This window comes from Alosa sapidissima, chromosome 20 (genome assembly GCF_018492685.1).
Source record: "Alosa sapidissima isolate fAloSap1 chromosome 20, fAloSap1.pri, whole genome shotgun sequence".
Lineage (NCBI taxonomy): Eukaryota > Metazoa > Chordata > Actinopteri > Clupeiformes > Clupeidae > Alosa > Alosa sapidissima.
In genome coordinates, this window is record NC_055976.1 from 18,366,738 (window position 1) to 18,386,234 (window position 19,497).

Sequence of the window (19,497 nt, forward strand, 5' to 3'; positions counted from 1 at the left end):
AAATGTAGACAATAAAATACCTCATTGCAGACTCTCAGCCACCTGTGGATGAGGCAACGTCAACAATATACAGAGAACTTTCTAGATGGGCCTGATTAATGATGCGCTGATTGACGAGGCGGCGAGTGATTTCACAGAGGTGGCCCCGTTCTGGTCTGGTGGAATGCCAGCTGGTGGGAGTCTTTCTCCTAAATCATTTTATTGTCTTCCAGGGAAGCCCTGGGATGGGGTCCTTCAGCTGAAACCCCTCTTAGCCGAGAACGTGCTACTTATAGCCCCGCCAGCTTTAAAAAGCCCGCAGGTGTGTGTGTGTGTGTGGGGGTACTCAGACAGAGACGTAAGTGCAAGTCGTAGATCTACTGCACTGTTTAACAAGTGCTCAGGCTGGCAGGCTTGGCATAACTGTTATGGACCAGTCACCTGGTTTACTGTCACAGGATTGTTACTATATACTACAGTGGACATTTGGTTTCATTACATTACATTTATTCATTTAACAGTTTTATCCAAAGCCATGTCAATTATGTCACAAGGGCCTTTGTCCCCGGAGCAACTCGGGTATAAGTGCCTTGCTCAAGGGCACAACGTCGGAAGCGTGGAATTGAACCCACAACTTTTAAGGCTACTGCATGCTAGCCCAGCTCCTTAACCACTATGCCAAAGAGTATCGAAGTAACTCTGCTACCACCGGTGGTTTCCCACGGAGCAGTTAGGTCTGGATCTTTCCTTAGGTAAAGTGTATCCTAAATCCAGAACTTGAGCTGCAGTCTTACCCTGAGATAAAGTCCATTTTAGTGTGTGCTTGTGAATTACAGGATGATATTTAGCTGTTACCTCAATTTAGTCATTTGCTCTGTTGCTTCCACCCCCCCCCCCCCCTCTTTCTCTCTTTCTCTAAAAGTCCAGTAACCTATTAATTAACACAAGAACACTGAAAAAAAACTGTCCTAATCCCACAGGAAAAAAACGTTATTCCTGCTCTCAACTATCTAAGGCATCACTGGATGAAAACGCTGTGAAGTCTCCAGCCTCCTTCCCGTCACAAACCATGCCGTCATGGTGTTTGTGTGTGTGCGTGTGTGTGTGTGTGTACGTGCGGGAGTGTGTGGAAGGGTCGTCGCCTTTAGTCTGGTTGGTGACATTTCCAGCCCCCTGGCCTGAGTTGTGGCCGTGGGTGAAGAATGCTGTCGTTGAGATGTTATCTAGGGCCCCGTGTCCCTGATGAAGCACAGAGCACTGGCCCTGGGCACACAGGCAAAGGCCAAACACTATTCCCAGCACTGCCCCCCCCCCCCCCCCCCACACACACACACACACAAACCTACTGAACCTCATAGAATTATTACCTGGTTTGGCACTGCTGTGGCACCATGGTTTTGGCAACCCCACTCACTACACACACACACACACTTCATAACACAAGTAAACATACACTCTGAAACACATGCTCACACACACACTTTTGGAAGTATGGGTCTCTCCCTATTCGTTTTGACTGGAGCCTGGTCTTGTTATTCCGAGTGCTAAGAGTCTGCAGTGCTAAAATGCTAACAATGACAACACTTATGGCTGCTAACATGCTAGCGTCTCCAGTCGCCCTGCAAGACTACCCTTTTAAACATGTTAGCATTTCTTGCTGGTCATAACAACATTGCACCACATCATTATTATGACCTGGCCTGGCGACAGCTACGCCAGAGCTAGGTCAGCTAGCCCTAGGGAAAATATAGAGATGAGAGCATGAGGACTCGCATAGTCCACAGCACGACCCCACTGGCAATGCTCAAGGCCACCACTTGTATCCCCGGAATGCTGACACCACACACACACACACACACACACACACACACACACACACACACACACACACATGTACAAACACACAGAGATATGCAAATGTACACACACACACACTGACAGAGAGACTAACGCACACCAATACACACACACACACGCTCTCTCTCTGGCACACTCCCTAGCTGTCTTTCTAACACACACACACACACACACACACACACACAAACTGCCATTTCTCTACCGGCTCATCCAGCGGACTGTCATCACCTGTCAGGTTCAGCGTCACTATCTGGCCTCTGCTCTCCACTGACCATCAGACCTGAGACACAGCAGTAGCAAGCAGCAAAACAGGTGTGTGTGTGTGTGTGAATGTGAATATAAATAGTGGATAGTGGATGGTGTATGGCTTAATCCATTGGAGTTTGGCACAGTCCATAAAATAGACCTCTGTCTCTCTATCTGTGTGTGTGTGAGAGAGAAAGTGTGAATGTGGTGGTTGCATGCTGGACACGTGTGTTATTTTTGAGGGTTATATTTGAATGTATGGATGTGCTGGATGTCACATGACTGTCATGTGATTCGGATGCTTTGCATAGTATGTACAAGTAGATGGAACATACAGATATATCAAATATCATTCTCTCTCTCGCTCTCTTTCTCTCTCTGTCTCTCTCTCTCTCTCTGTCACACACACATACTCCACATACCCCCCCCCCCCCCCTTATGGATACATGTTTTATGTGACCGTGACTGTGTTGCAATATGGTATCAGATGTGTTCTCTCTACTTCTCTGTCTGCCTTTCTTACATGTTAAAAGGCAGAGTTAAGGCAGAGAAGATATTCTCCATCATATCTGATTAATATCTCTGTGTTTATGTGTGTGCGTGTGAGAGAAAGAGAGACAGAATGAATGAATGCATGCATAAATAACCAAGTGGAAGACAGAGACCGGCAGACAGACACATGTACACACACACACACACACACACACACACACACACACGCACACACACACACACTGAATCCACTACTACACAGCAACAGACAAATATGGCGGCAACATGACAGCAATCGTGACAGGATTATGTGTTGGGATTATTGTCATTTTGTCAACACCATTTTCTAAATGCTGACGGTGGAAGCAACTTCTAATTGAATGGATTTCAAGTTGAGAGAGAGATTATTGCAATAAGAGAATGGGGTCCTCCATTCTTAACGTCTAAATGACCTTAGCAGATGAGGTGTGCACCACTTTTTTTCCAACAGATTATTATATTTTGCTTTATGACAGTTTAATTTGCAGGTTAAGTTATTTTTTTTGTAATTTTGCACATACATATTTTAAATATCAGAGGGGGACAGAAAATGCCCTCTAATCCTGGAATGTCCCATCAAGACACAACCAGCCAATCGGAAAAGTGACTTTTACGTGACTTTTAACTTCTGTGTCATGGAATAAGAGAAACCCAAGTGGTCATATGCAGTCGGGGCTTTAATTGTAGACGTTGTGCTTGAAGCGTTGGCATCCGGCGTGAAGGACAAATACTGGAGATTTGGAGGACGGCTGGAGTCGGAAGTGGCGAGCAACGAGGCAGCGAGGCAGCGAGGCAGCGAGGCCAAGGTGTAAAATCAGTTGAGTGGCAGCCTGGACAGTTTCCTGGAGCCGTGCTTTCTCATTATCCCGAGCCTTGTCAGAAAGGTCACGCTTGTTGGGGAGTGATTGACAGCCTGCGTGGGGAGGGAGAGTGCTGGCTATGTTGTTAACGGTACATTACGTTTTATGAGACCTGTCATAGTATCATGTCTATACTGCACTCTGACGAACCGGTCTTTAGAATAGGATGCATGGCTTTACATCGAGGGCCACACTTGATGATCAGATGACAGGCTTTATAGGTGGAGTGGATGAACGTGTGGATATTTCAAAGAGTCAGGAAACCATCGTGGATGCCTACTAAAAGAATTCCCTATAGCTTATATCCTTAACCCATCTGGTCTCCTAGGACTGAGGTATGACATGAACATCCCCCACTCATCCAATCCCCAATTACGTTACTGTTACCCTATGATGTCTATACTGTGCTCCAAGACGGCTTTTGGATAGGAAAGTACCAGGGTTTACATTGGGTTTACATTGAGGGCCATGCTTATTATTAGGTGACAAAGTTTATGGGTTGGGTGGATGAATCTTGTGATGTTTAGCAGAGTCAGACAGTAATATTGGGTTCCAACAAAGAGTTTAATCCAAACCTGTTTCCTTTACAGGAAACTGAAAGTCTCCAAAGAATCCAATACAAATGTATTGTGTCGAATTCAGTGATTTTGCTTGGCCTGGGCTACACTGTGTGTGTGTGTGTGTGTGTGTGTGTGTGTGTGTGTTGCTCAGTTACATCTGAAGCACTCCACTTGTGGAGCGTAAAAATATCATCTTTGAATGTACGCATCATCATCACGTCTGGTGTAGCCAGTTCCATTATCGTAGTGGAAGCTGTTGCAGCAGACACTCTGTGAACGAACACCTCACTTCTGTGTCCAGCGTAGCCTGCCTGTCACAGTCACCTAGCTGTCCATTCAGTGTGTGCACTCACACAACCCCTGAGGCCATACACAGCCCTGGCCCAGGACGAGCCATAGTCCTACACAAATCCAGCCAGTCATTACTGTGCTTGAGAGAAACGGAGGGGGAGGGCTCTAATTTGATTGGCTGTTAACCTCATATATCATTACCATTAGCCAATTGGCTCCCATCTCATCCAGTGTCTTACCACTGGGCTCTGTCACCACCTCCTCCCGCGCCTTCTGTTACCCCCATATTGTGAACATCTAGAATGTGACCCCTTACCCTAGTCCCGGTTCTTACCCAAAGGGGCTTGTTAACCCCCCTTGCGTTCGGTGGCACGCTACAGGGAGCTGTGATCTATGTTTAGGGGATGCAGGAGGCTCTGGGATACTTTGGCCTGGACCGTGACCTTAGATTCCAGCAGTGTCTCTCATTTGAAGGAAAAATGGCATTAGGACCAATGGCTTAACATATGGAACAATGGCCTATATGTTTAGATCTCTGAGTATTAGCACTGGAAACATAACATCCTTCTCCTGTTTTCTGTTATGTATACTGGCATACTTTTGACATGATGTATACTAAGCATTTGACTGATAACATTTTAATTGATGCCAGCATAGACTTAGTTGTTGTTTTGCATTATTTGTTATTCTTGGGTGATAAGTTGCATAATACATTATAAGAAAGTATAAACATTAGTCAATAAATGTAGGGTCATTGTTTTTGAAAACCACCTGTCATACAATCCTATTCTGCTTTCCACCAAAACTCCCCACCCCTCCTTACTTCACACAAATGAACAAATGATTGACAGGCACCTAGTAATGCTGTCTGGTCTGGAATGTTTGCCTTTTTTGAGTCTATATTATTTGTGTTTTTTCATTCATGACATTCATGTCTACTTTTTATATGACATGTAGCAGCATTTAGAGTTACATCAGTGATATAGTTCTCAGTGACAGAAAAAAACAGCTACAACAATTAGATATGCTATGTAGGTTTAATGTCACACCTCAATACAGGCTTTAAAATATATTTTACATGTGTTAACCTACACATGTAAAAGCACAGCTTTGTATGGTGGCCTGTTAAGGACATCTCAAGTGAAAATGTGAGAGCTGCTTTTAATGGTTCAGCTGGTGATGATCAGCGGAACCAATCAATGCGATAATCAAAATTGGCTGACAATCGGAATGGAGCTGACCAAGCCCTGCCACTCATTTGGCCTTGATCTCTGCCAGATCTGGCTGTGATCTGGCCCCTTGGTCTGGTCTTAATCTGCCACTGATCTGGACATTATCAGGCTTTGTTCTGACCTTGGTGTGGACTTGCTGATTTGTCCTGGTCAGCTGTTGGGTCTCTGTGTGCTCTTCACATCTGGCTGAACTCCAGATGCCCATATCTCGTTGCCTCTAGCGCTCCAGGACTCCTGGAAGGGTCTGAGCCTCCTGCTGAGGCAGGAACCGTCTCCCCTCACCAGTGAGCCCAGCAGGGCGTCTTTCAGCCCTTCTGCCCTCTTTCATCAGTACCCATCATCCCCCTCTCTCTCCTCCTCTGTATGCTCTCCCTTGCTCTCTCCTCCTCCTTCATGTGTGCTCCCTCCCTCCCTCTCTCTCTCTTCTCCTCCGTGTGCGCGCTCTCTCTGCTCTCTCTTCTCTTTCTCTCTCTCTCTCTTTCCTCCATCCATTTTTTACAGCGCTGCTGGGCAGGCTCCTGGCTGGTGGTATTGGGTGCGAAAGGCACCCAACCAAATTTAACACTCTCCTCCGTCCGCTGAGACACCACCCGACCCCCACCCCATCAACCCACTTTCATCCAGACTTCCATTCACCCACCTCTACCACTACCACCCTACACCCCCCCCCCCCCCCCCCCAAGTCACGTCAGGCAAAGGAGGTGTTCTGGATGGGGGGGGGGGGGGGGGGGGGGTAAACATAGTTGAAATGTGGACAGGGCAGATGGAGAGTGTCAGGGCTTGGTGAAGGAGAGGGGAGAGAGAGAGAGAGAGAGAGAGAGAGAGAGAGAGAGAGAGAGAGAGAGAGAGAGAGAGAGAGAGAGAGAGAGAGAGAGAGAGAGAGAGAAGGATGGATGGCAGCCACAAATTTGGAGGTGCACTGTGATTATCTCATTGTCAAAGAGAGGGTTGGGTTTCAGAAGTTGGGTGGGAAAGGGAGGGGTTTGTGTGAATGTGTGTGAGTGTGTTGGGGGGGGGGGGGGGTATTTATAGGGCAAAAAAGAGGAGTGGGTGACAGTAGAGTTTGTTTGTCAGAACCAGAGGGGAACTTTTATCCAGGATGCCTGAGCCAGCTAAAAAAACAGGTACAGTAGCTGGGGTTTCAGCTGGACAGGTTTGGGGGCACTACTAAGCAGCTCTTCTGATGTCCGGAGAGTAGGATAATACATCAGAGATCAGATGTTACTGTGGAAGGCTGGCTTGCTGTAGGAAATGAGAGGATGACGTCATGAATGTTTATGCTTAGTTTGACCGCATCTCTAACTCCTGGTTAATTAGGGTTTCAAGTTGTCATTATTGTTGTAGCTCTTTCTTGAGATGAGGTACTAAGGCTGAAAAACCTCAGTATCATGTTGGGAGTCAGCCATCTCTGTTTGTGTAGTGAGCAGTCCAGTAACGTCATCATTTCCTTCAGGCTTTATCTCCTTTTTTATTTCCTTTCTTGTTCTATTGTATATAGGTGATATAACTTGTTTTGAATGACGGACAAGTTTAATTTGTTCTCCTGACAACACTTGCAAATAATTCACCTACGACTGGCGCTCTTATCTTTTGAGTCATAATCTTTCATCTGGGCTCAGTCACACTCTGTTCATCATCTCCCAGGAATCTCTGGTCTGTCAAACACTCTGCATGTCCTCGGTTGCACAACCTGGTGCGGTGACTAATGTATCTGTGTGCTTCCTTGATGACAGATCAGAGAAACACTCATCATATTTGTCACCACTAGCAGTCATCCGTCATGCGAGCAACCAGACAAATGCACACAGAATGACCCAGGGCATGGTGTGATTGTTTAAAATAACGCCTGACGGATGTGCTGAAGTTACAGTTGCTTTTGCCTCTCATGGATGACCAAAGATAGTATTTTAGCTCTGTCCACAGTTGCTATGGTCTTTTAAACTAGCTCTTCCAGCTGGCCTAATAATGAAAGGGACAGAATCTTTTTCAGTTGTTGTTAGTCACACAGCCATGATCTCCTTTATAGATCTTGATCTTTTTAGTTTAGGCTTTTACATTTTTCCTGCCTCTGTTCCAGTGCTGATTGAAGCCGTGGGGTTTGTTTCAGCCAGGTGTTGGCCCATTGGCATTTAAACAAGAGGTTGTAAATAGCCCGTCAACAGGAGGTCCCTCTGTCATTGCTGCTATGCCAGGAGTTCGCCTCTTAGGTCCAAAGAGACGCTTGAAGCGACATCAAAATTCCCCTCACAAACATGAAAGATAATCCAAAAAGATGCTGAATAGGATGCCTGTAGTGCAAATGGCTTTTCTGCCTCATCTCCCGTGGGGGAGAGGATATGGTGCACACAGGGCGAGATAGTGGCAGAAAGCATCGAGTTACCCTCTGCATCTATCGAGGCTGAGTGCTGCTAGATTAGGTGTGCTAAGACCGCTAGCATTCGAACAATGCTGCACAATTACGAGTGGTGATCCGCTCTAAGCATTTCATCCTGATCCCTCAATCTGCATTCAGTCGCAGTCTTAGTCTCTGCCAAGTCCAGCACTATCTTCAACTGTAAAACAGAGTCCATTAAAATGACATTTTTATATTTATATTATCTTTTTATATTCATATATTAATTTTCAGCTCTGCATCTCTGTTCCCTGTAATCTCTACGGCAAAGTTCTGACAGTGGTCTTCTGACTGCAGGCTCTCATCAGGTCATTTCCAGGTTGCTGAGCCCATTTGCAGTTCACATGTGTAAACATACAGATTGATGTAGAGATGAAAAGCCAATCTAACAACAACAACAACAACAACAACAACACATGCTTACAAACGTAAAGGTTTATGTAGTGTTGTGATGAAGCACATAACAGGTCCAGACAGTGATGATGCACCTCACATCCAGCCATCTGTGATGTGTTTGTTTGTTTGTTTGTTTACATGCTGTGCTTTGTTTTTTTTTAGACTTGAGAAAACTGTAAACAGTGGCTTTGTTGTAAAATCATATCATATCATCAACAAGTAACAAAGATTTTCACTCAATCATTGTATGTAATGATTCTTCTTGATTCTGAAAGAGTGAAGGGCCTTTTTTGGAAAATGCTCCAAGCCGAACATCTCTGGGCTTTTTTGCTTGCACTATGGTTGGATTCTCAATGGCTTACCGCTGATTCATCCAATGAAAAACTTCCATTTAGTTATCTTGAACAGCTGTTTTTTGATGGGAAGCTTCGAGACAAATGTTCTAAGGAGAAACCCAAGGGTTCTTTTTCACATAATTCATCACTTTCTTAAGATTCTACTTGGAATCCTGATGAGAAGCTGTAGATCTGCTTTATGGCCTAAGCAGATTTCACAATTTCTTCCACAATGCCACATTACAGGATCATGTAGCCTATCTATCGTAGCCTTCTCGTCGTGTGTGGTCGGCCTAGTGTCAGTGTCGTAGGAGATTCCCAAAGAATTCTGTCATGCTAGACTTTTGGTTGTGGAGTCATGGAACGTCGCAGACAATATGATTCATAAATCGTTGAATATGTCACATTACAAGTCATTTCTGGCCAAATTGGGCTGAAATTGTGTAATCTGCATAGGTCATTAGATGGTTTCTGGAATATTAATTACAGATTTCCACTGGACCATCCATCAAGTTATGATAGAACCTGAATAATTGTTATCTTCTCACAGCAGATGAGACAGAATATTAACTAGATATTATTGAGGTTATTTTATATATAAGTTAGGCTACTTCCTGTTAACCTGACTCTCGCCAGATGAATTTCGTTCCGCCTAACTTCGCCTAGCTCTGGGATTGCTTCCGTTGAGAGTGATTTCGGCACCAGATTGTATGGTAGAGCCAATCAGGACGCAGGGTGAGAGTTTCATAGATGCAATGTAGCGTAGAAGCGACTGTGAGACTGTTCTCAGCGTCATGGGTTGGCTTCGATGTGAGTTGTTGAAGTAGCACGTCAATAGATGACGGACAAGTGGCTTATCCAATCATATGCAAGGATTTTTGATAAGGCCCAGCCTTCTGAAGCACCACTCCAATGGATCGATTCCAGATGGATGAGTGGAGCTAGGCGGAACAAAATTTATCTGGTGAGAGTCAGGTTAACTTCCTGTAGCTGTCGATGAACTTCTACGATTTTTATCATGGACTTCTAGAATGACTCAGCATTAACACCCACCAGTAGGTCTAGATGAACTTCACTTTGTTGACATTTTGATTGTTAAGTCACTTGACGGTGCTAGGCTACCCCAAAACATCCCCTAGCATCCAATCAATATGAATTTAGTATTTAAATCACTGTTCGAATCTGGCCATCTCTTCAGACGGCTGCTAGCCAGGACTGCCGCTGAGGTGAGACCATGCAATCAGAAATCATGTCAGGACCGCTGGTGAAAAATGGGTGAAGGCGGGTGGGGGGGATGGGGGTTGGGGGGGGGGGGGGGGGTTGCTCCTAGATGGCCTGTCGCAGGCGTACCATTCTTCCAATGCTTTCTCCACGACTGAAATAGACCACGGCTAATCCCCCTCACAACTACCTGTGGAGCAGTTCACAGGGGTTGCCCATAGAGAGCTTTTGTTTTGTGAGACACATGTGGGGGCTAAATTTAAGACAAGGCAACATAATCTTCCTACAGAGAGGTCACTCACTGGGATACTCAACAGTGTGTGCGTGTGTGTGTGCTTGTGTGCGTGTGTGTGTGTGTGTGTGTGTGCGTATGCGTATGCGTGTGTGTGTGTGCGCGTGTATGTGTGTGTGTGTGTGTGTGTATGTGCAATGTTTAGTTAAAGAGGCAAGAATAACTGATGAACAAAAGAGCTGACCCTCACGGAATGGCTAAGTCAAACAGAGAGAAGGGCGAGAGAGTCTGCCAACCGTCTGTCAGACACTGAAAAGCTGCCAGTTTAGGCGCTGATATATATCAGGTCAAAGGTCAAATTCACTCCATGACCTTTGGCCTGCGGTACCTTCACTGGTTCCTATATTTCATATCAAAGTTAACAGTAGAAAGGTTACAGTGTGTTTTGTGACCCATAGAAGTGTACTGTATACTGTAGCAGAGAGAGATAGACTGACAGTTTACTCAAATAAGTAATAATGTTATTACCACTTGAAAAGTGTTATTTAACCCGTAAACACTGTTCCGGTCAAATCTGAGTGATTTACAACTTCCTTAAACCAGATATTGGTAGATATTGCATTTTTCTTCTGATTGACTGAAGGGCTACGTCTGTCGGGAATGACAGAAAACACTCTGGCAAAATAGTAACGTCATTTTTGTTTTTGCATTTTGGTTCCAATGTTACATTTCCTGTCTTGGTCCACTGGATCTGCTGTTATTATGTCTGTTGGTAACACTTTATAATAACTACACACAATTCATAATTTATTAAGCCTTTGTTACTTATTAGTTAATGGTTTGTTCATCATTAGTAATTTCCTGTTTATCATCAGTAAAGCATTTGTTCACACAATTATAAATGGTTTGAATAGTAAATAAGCCTATCCAAAAAATATGTTTGTAAGTACATGATTTATACTTAATAAGTAATGAAACAACCACTTATAAATGAAATCATTTTCTTATTATAAACCAGTTGCAAACTATTACTAAATGCTTTGTTCATCATTTGTAAAGCATTGTTCCTATGTTAATTCTTATAAATAAAGTATTTGTACACACAGTTATAAATGGTTTGTTCATAGTAAATAAGCCTATATCTAAAATATGTTTATGAATTATTGTTAATAGTTAATAAATAATGCAATAATATTTTGTTGATGAAGTAATATTTCCATTATTTAACAGTTGTTACATACACATGCACTAATGATTAGTTAGGGTGAGGATACATATTTTATAAACCACTTCCTAATACTATAATTCATGATTAACTCAGGAGTTACAAGTGGTTAGTTAATGATATTTTGTGAGCTTATCTAAAGTGAGGACTTTCTATGCCTTGCAAGACATTTTAAATGAGTTGTAAAGATTACATTCACATTCATTCATTTAGCAGACAAGCGACATACACATGTCAATTAAATTGAAGGCAATTGACATAACAGGGAAAGACGGGAATCGAACCCCCAACTTTTCACGCTACTGCATGCTAGTCCAGCTCATTATCCACTACACTACCTTGGCCCAGACAGAAACCCCTACAACTATGCAAGAGTTTCTGTTTTCTTCTACTACACACTGTTAAGCATTTATTAAACATCTGTAAAATATTATTAAATGCTGTATTCTTAGTTTGTAAAGCATTATTCCTACATTAATTCTCATCTGTAAATCATGTTTACACACAGTTAAAAATGGTTTGTTCATAGTAAACACGCATATCTATATTATATTTTTTGAATTGACTATTGTAATACTACTGGGCAGAGGTAGTGTAGTGGATAGGGAGCTGGGTTAACATGCAGTAACCCATAATGTTGGGGGTTCAAGCCCTGGCGTCCACCAATGTGGCCTTGCCCTTTAATTTCATTGACATGTGTAAGTCGCTTTGGGTGAAAGTTTCGGCTAAATGAATAAATGCAAGAGTAAACTTTATAACACATTTGTAAAGTCCTCACTTTAGATGAGCGCACAAAATATCATTAACTAACCACTTGTAACTCCTGAGTTAATTATTAATTATAGTATTATGAAGTGGTTTATAAAATATGTATCCTCACCCTAACTAATCATTAGTGCATGTGTATGTAACAACTGTTAAATAATGGAAATATTACTTAATCAAAAACATATTATTGCATCATTTATTAAGTATTAACAATAATGTATAAACATATTTTAGATTTAGGCTTATTTACTATGAACAAACTATTTATAACTGTGTGAACAAATGCTTTACTGATGATAAATTATGTATGAACAAGAAATTACTAATGATGAACAAACCATTAACTAATAAGTAACAAAGGCTTAATAAATGATGAATTGTGTGTAGTTATTATAAAGTGTTACTTGTCTGTTTATGACTCCTATGTTTGTGTGTGGCTATTTTGTTTTGAATCTATGATCTTCCATAAAATCCAATGTTCATCCAGGGTTTGCGCTGATGTGCGTGGCAAGTGCACTCATGTCGGCGCTGGTGTACACAGGACTTTAAGAGCGTATGTTATCCTTCACAATGGACATTTGAACATATACAACTCACTGTGACCACTTCCACTGAATTTTGAATGTTTTATTTAACTTGGTCACACTTCTGGTGTTCCCAGTCAAAAGTGACTGCCATAGGAAATGAATGGTAATGTTCATCTAGCAGATTGAAGACATCCCCATACACAAACCCTTACACACACACACACACACACACACACACACACACACACACACCCTTATAACTTGTTCTGAGAATAAGGTGTTGAAGTTCCAATATGTTTTTTACAGTCAATGTCCTTTAAGAAATACATTTTTTAGTGTCTGGTGATGTTTATTGGTTTTTGTGTTAATATAAGAGCAGTTACAACTGGTCTGGTCAAATTTGACCAAAAACAGTAAATTATGGGCGGTAGCAACGAACAGTGTTTAAATGTTAAAAGGCATATGCATGGAAACAGGACCTGACAGCAACTGTGGTTAATATTTACATATTCCTGCTGGCCAGAAATAGGCTGTCCACAACTGCCCTCTTTTGTTCTCTTGCGGGTGTATGAAACTCGAGACCAAGCCCGGTGTTGGCTATCTCTGACTCCTCTCTCTATCTCTATCACTCTCTCTTTCTCTGTCTTTTCTTTCATGCTGTCTCTCTCTCTGACATGTTTGCAATGTATCAGCCTCTCACACTTTGTTGTCGAAGACACAGCTGTGTATTAAGTAAAGATGGATGCCGAGTGGGATGACATGTTTTATTAGAGTGACATGGCTCCTTTCTCAGCCCTCCTCCTGGACAGTCTGCCCATTGTGGATCCCATAACCCCATGGGTATTGCTGATTATAGACCTTTTTCACAGCAGCCATTTTGACATGAAATGGCACGGTAGTTCCACTTCCTGTTCCTGTAATCACAGGTGTTACTAATAATTAAGACAATAATTAAGTGTCAGATTCAGCCATATTTACTTTAACCAGAGCCCTCGTTAATGTCATTAGTATACAGCATTATAGGAATATAATGTGGGAAGAAGGAGTGGCAGAGCACAGTGTAGGAACTTAGAGAGGTAGGATAGATATAGAACATCTAGGCCTTTCCACCAACAGCCAGGTTACAGGCCCAGTGGTTGTGGTTGTAGCATCTTTAGTACTAGTTATGGTACTAGCTATGTACTAGTTAATGGGGGCAGTGGTAGCATAGTGGTTAAGGAGCTGGGCTAGCATGTAGTAGCCTGAAAAGTTGTGGGTTCAATTCCTGTCTTCCACTGTTTTGCCCTTGAGCAAGGCACTTAACCCCAGGGGACAATGGCCCTTGTAATATAATTGACATGCAAGCTACTACTTACTATAGATATGATACCAGTCTTCGTGCTAATAGGTATTGGAATGGTGTTATGGACAACTGTGGGGTTTTGTTCTTGATTCAATTTAGTTTAGTTTCAATTCCATTTGATCAATTAATACAGCATCAATAACAATTGAGATTGCCTTGAAATTGAGACATTAACAATTGAAATTAGCCTGAACCATTGAGCAAGTACTTGGACAACAAGGGTGAGGGAAACTCCCTTTTAACCTTGAGCAGAACCACTAACAAGGATTTGGGACCAAAAATTGATATTCAGCACATTTAGATCGTATTGAACCAACCTTTTTTCAGTTGTACATTTTCCAATTTAAAACATCTGTGACATTAGCATTTGAATGTAATGCACTTCTGGTAATCATTTAAATGCAGTCTTAATTTAAACTATAATGTTGATAATGAACATATTATGACAGGCATTATAATGGTGTAATGACTGTAGAACGACATGATGTGTTAGAGAGCACTACCGGTACTACTGTATGTGGGGGTGGTACAGTAGATGTTTTGCTGTCATGAAAATGCTTTATGTGGATAATTGTGTCCAGTTTATAGAGACATTTATTTTTATTTTCCAAACAACCCTGAGGCAGGCTGCAGTGAGCCTATTCCCTCTGTGTTAGCCTCTTGTGAGGCCTTCTGACACGCCCTGGCAGGATTTCATCCCTGGTGCTGACCCACTCTGTTCCCCTTAGTGTCGGCCTTCACTAAGAAACCCAAGACCTACATAGGCGTGCTCGGCGTCGCCGCCATCTTCGAGGCCGAGACCGAGAAGCCCGACGCTAAAGTGCGCTGGCAGAAGGACGGCAAAGACCTCGCCACCAGCGACAAGTATGAGATCAAGGCAGAGACCGGCAAGCACTCGCTGACCATAAAAGATGTGGCCATGGAGGACGCAGGGGGTTACTGTGTTATCGCGGCAGCGTCAAAGGTCAAATTTGAACTAAAGATAAAGGAACCGGAAGGTGGGTTCGGGTCAGAGTGAGCCGCCCTGACCTCTCACTTGTGACCCTCAGTGGAGTGCTCACGGATATTCTGACCAATCACTTCACCTCGGCACTGTTCCACTTCACAGGGTGTGATTACGGTTTTACTTTTTGACTGTTTAACCAATCACTGATTGCCACTGTCTGTTTCAGCCAATCACGTGACTTACTCCATCTGTCATCACCTGCTTTAACCAATCACAGCACAGCACTGTGGCACTTTTCCTTCTGGCTTTTCTCACCAGACAGATACCGTACTTGTGTAATTGCGGAAATATGTCAGAGTTGTGCTAGGTCTGGAGATAAAATGGCCACCAGTATTGAAGTCTGTCTGAGAATGATTCTGAGGGCTACTGATAGGCCATTGCTTTTCCAGGCCTTACAAAAAAGGATTATAGGAATCTTATAGTATTTTGGGACAAAATATTTAGTAATCTTATAGGAATACTATAGATACATACTACACACTATAGAAGTGCTATAAGACTATAGGAACACTAGAAGTATTATACAGTACCACCACAGTTTTACTAATAGCTCTTTTTCGTAAGGGTTATTCTGGGGCTGCTGATGGGTAGGCCGTCGCTCTCCCGGTGTTGGTGACCTTCACCCCGGCATAGTGAGCGGATGTTTCCTGGTCGGAAGCCTTGGCTGAGCCTCAGAGCCAGGGGACCTGCCAGCGACTGAGGCTGACAGCCGATAAAGCCTGTCGGCTTGGCGATGAGATAAACCAGCGTAAACAAGGGCAGCATTCTCTCTGGGGGCCATGGCATGAGATAAAGCACAGCAGCACACGAGGGCAGGCGAGCGAGCGAGCAGGCGGGCGGTCAGACAGGCATTAGGCCAGACACTGCTGCTCGGTTTTTATTGGGGCAGGTCCCTCCATTAACCTGCACCAGGAGAGCCATTAAAGGATTTATGGTGAGTGTGTGAGGCACAGGGCTAGAATCCAAACTAGCGGTCAGCTTTGTGGATATTAAATTAGCCATGGACACAGCAAGCTCACCAGAGGGGACATGGGACTCGAGCTACTCAAGTTACGATACACCCCAGCTGGGATAATGTGAATCCCAGGGTGCAGTGAGCAATAGTTTCACTCTACACCACACTTCAATCACATCACACCCAAAAAGCTGCTTTATGTTGCTTGATAATTGCTATCACTTCACTGTTCACATTGTCAGAGCATTTGCTGCACCACTTTGCACTGTTTCTCATATAGCAAACATTGACAAATGATTTTTGTTTCTTGATATTTCACTCAGTGGGCTAGCGCTTGCAATGGGCTTTGTCCTAAACCACCTGAAGGTCAGATTTCTTATCAAACACTATGGTGGTCCTCTGCCTTAGAAATGGTTTAACCCTGTGTTTCTGACACATTACATGACCCCATTATTGAAACCGTTCCGGTGAAAACAATCCAAATTTGAATACTGAATCAGAATGTTAAAGTGCTTGATCACTGTCCCAACAAACACCAACAGTTGGGTCAGTGTGCACCATCAGTCTGTCTGTTGGTGTTTATTGGATGGAGTCCAATGGAGTTTATTGGATGGAGTCCTGTCCTAAAGTCATTCTTTTCAATTACTGTCTGGGCAGTGCAGAGCTGGAATTTGGTTTACTGAACAGTAGACAGTGTTCTGTCAAAGATCCTTAATTAAATTCAAAGATCCGCTTCAACCTTTTTATACAGTCTATGTTGGTTTCAACCCTCTCTGGTTCTGTCTGGCACACGCTAACATTCCAGAGCTGACAGGAACATTCTGAGGCAGTGTTCTGACTGGAACATTCTAACATTCCAGTTCTGACACTAACATTCCGTGGCAGTGTTCTGACTGGAACGTTCCATTTGTTGTCCAGTGTTGAAGAAGGTGGCTGCCCCTGCTCCAGACCCAGCTCCTGCTCCCGCTGCTGATGCTGCCCCTCCCCCAGCAGATGCCCCGGCTGATGGGGCAGCTCCAGAGCCAGCTGCCCCCACGGAGGCTCCAGCTGCTCCTGAATCTGGCCCCCCAACTGCCCCTGCCCCAGAGACCAACGGCCACGGCCCGGACCCCATTACTGACCGTGAGTTACCGCTGGGGAAGGCTGGAGATGTCAGGAGTTTACTCACAACAAACAGACATGGCAAATAACAATAAGATCTAAACATGAATACATGAATTGAAGATAGGGCCCTAGATGCAGAATAGTGTTTAGCAGATACTTTTGTCCAAAGTAACTTCCGAAAACATTAAGATTGGCAAAAAACATTTATAGTTATATTAAGATTGGCCAACACATTTATGGTTATTTAAAAATATAGTTGACAGCAACAAGGTATATGATAACTGACACCTCTCAGTGTCCTGATACAGTGCACTGATGTCTCACTGACTTGCTGTGTCTCTGTTTGTGTGTCACTGACTCTGTCTGTCTGTCTGTCTGTCTGTCTGTCTCTCTCTGTTTCAGGGCACCAGTCTTTGGACCCAAATGCTGAACGTAAGTCACCACTGGAGCTGTGTGCAGACACCTCAGGCTGTCACACCGTGCAAGAACGCTAGACACAGCAGGAGTTGATACAGTACATGAGCTGAATACTATTCACACATCAGGACGTCATATAATCTAAGAAGTTTAATCCCAGATGGAGTGCATATATTAGAAGTCTAACCGCCTCTGGAATGTATACAGGAGACATTTAGAGACATCTGGAATGCATTCATTATGAGAAATCCAGACACATCTGGAATGCATTCATTATGAGAAATCCAGACACATCTGGAGTGCATGCATGAAAATCACCCTCAGTGTATTTCACATTAATGATCAAACACCTATTTCCCTGCTTGTCGCACTCTTTCTCTCATGACCTGTCTTTGTGTCCCATCTGTCTGTCTGTCTCTCTGTCTATCTGTCCGTCTGTGCTTCTGTCTCGGTTTGTCCTGTGTCTCTGTCTCTGTCTCTCTGTGTCACTGTCTATCTCTCTCACTCTCTGCCTCTCTGTCTGTCGGTCTCTCTGTCTGTCCGTCCCCTCAGGGCGAGGATCTGTGGACACTCGGCAGGACCTTACTGGGCTGTTCACAGAGAAGCCTCAGAGTGCGGATGTCACAGTGGGTGAGTCACAGTCAAGCCACTCCTGGAGCAGGGTTGTGCACAATTCGAATTGCAATTCTGATTTGTGTTTGCTACCTCAATTGAAATGCAAGTGAAATTCTAGAATTGAATTGGAATTTAGGAGCCAGTTTCAATTCAATTCTGGAATTTTGCACAAGCCTGCCCTGGAGATGTCATAGGTCACACATGGGGGTCATTGATAATGCTGAGCAAAGAGTCCTGAGCACATAATTCCGTTTGGACGGAAGCACGCACACCGGTTTCATGCCTGATGTAGCCAGACGTGTTGTTGCAGCGTATGCTTTGGGAACGTTCTGCTTCAGCCACTTTTTTCAGTGTAGCTTGGCACTGTAAGAGCTGGTGTTTATTCCAAGTATGTTGGTAAGGGCTTGTGTATACAAGTTGTTATATTACAAACCTGGATTGTGTGTCAACAGGCTCCGCAGCAATAAGAGAGACAGCGACAGGGGCGCCGCTGTGGTGTGTGTGTGTGTGTGTGTGTGTGGGGGGGGGGGTTAGGATGATTCTAAGGGCCCAGCACTGAATGGGGGCCCCCAGAGAGCGCCCCCCCCCCCCCCCCCCCCCCCCGATAATATATAATATATAATATAATATTATTGTCTATCATAGGGCCAACACTTTCTAGAAGCGCCCCTGGACTGCAATATAGAGTGTATTCAACATGTGTCTTGTTATTCAACATTCTTACTAGATACAGTACATCTGTGAAATGATGTATGACATTCATGTAAAACCTGCTATAGGCTCCTAGTTTGTGCTTATAGTTCAATGAAGAAAGTGGACAAAGAGAGGACAGAAGAGAGGAATAAGATGTTATTGTGTTTCAAATTTTGTCTCTTAGCATTACAGTTTTTTTCAGTTGCTATGCCGGATTTCTTAGATCAGAATTGACATTCTCAATACTGTTTGTTCAGACTCCATATCATCTCATCACTTGTGCACATCATTAAAGCACTTTTTTTCACCATCATGAACACATAGCAATGCTTTTGTACATCCATGCAACTTCAATTGCAACAAATTGGCCTTATTTTATCTTTGTCTGTCAACAGATTTTTTTAAAAAAAATATCCACTGTCTTGCAATCATCCAATCAACCCTCTCCACACACAATAATGTGTAATTTTGTAGTTTTGAAGTAGAAAATAGTGTTGCCTTGCACATTGTTCATTAGAAAATACTTACAGAGTAAACTGTCACATTGACAACAAGACCAAACAGTGACTGTTTTGACATAAACAATGGTGCCAGTCATTTTGATTGCACTGACAGTTTAATTGGTATAAATATTTGCTTTTGATGCATAAACAAAGTATTTTGAGAAATGCACTAACTGTTGTGCAAATGTTCATAATGATATGAGAAATGCA

At 43.3% G+C, this 19,497-nt stretch overlaps 1 protein-coding gene and 1 long non-coding RNA gene across 6 annotated transcripts in view; one reads left to right on the forward strand and one right to left on the reverse strand.

Moving 5' to 3' along the window:
* The window catches only part of LOC121695062, a 12,644-nt gene extending 6,879 nt beyond the window's left edge, over positions 1 to 5,765 (reverse strand). The window contains exons 1-2 of the long non-coding RNA XR_006025992.1: positions 5,678 to 5,765; positions 3,240 to 3,526 (exon numbers count right to left, since the gene is read on the reverse strand). This is a non-coding gene — a long non-coding RNA (uncharacterized LOC121695062). The remainder of the gene's footprint in view (positions 1 to 3,239; positions 3,527 to 5,677) is intronic.
* Positions 5,766 to 6,600: 835 nt separating this feature from the next.
* The window catches only part of mybpc3 (myosin binding protein C3), a 59,562-nt gene continuing 46,665 nt past the window's right edge, over positions 6,601 to 19,497 (forward strand). For 4 of the 5 annotated variants that reach the window (XM_042075576.1, XM_042075574.1, XM_042075577.1 and 1 more), the window contains exons 1-5: positions 6,601 to 6,680; positions 14,723 to 14,992; positions 16,874 to 17,077; positions 17,462 to 17,491; positions 18,029 to 18,106. In XM_042075576.1, the coding sequence (XP_041931510.1) occupies positions 6,656 to 6,680; positions 14,723 to 14,992; positions 16,874 to 17,077; positions 17,462 to 17,491; positions 18,029 to 18,106 (607 nt within the window). In that variant the 5' untranslated portion in view covers positions 6,601 to 6,655. The remainder of the gene's footprint in view (positions 6,681 to 14,722; positions 14,993 to 16,873; positions 17,078 to 17,461; positions 17,492 to 18,028; positions 18,107 to 19,497) is intronic. The other variant, XM_042075578.1, reaches the window with a different exon arrangement.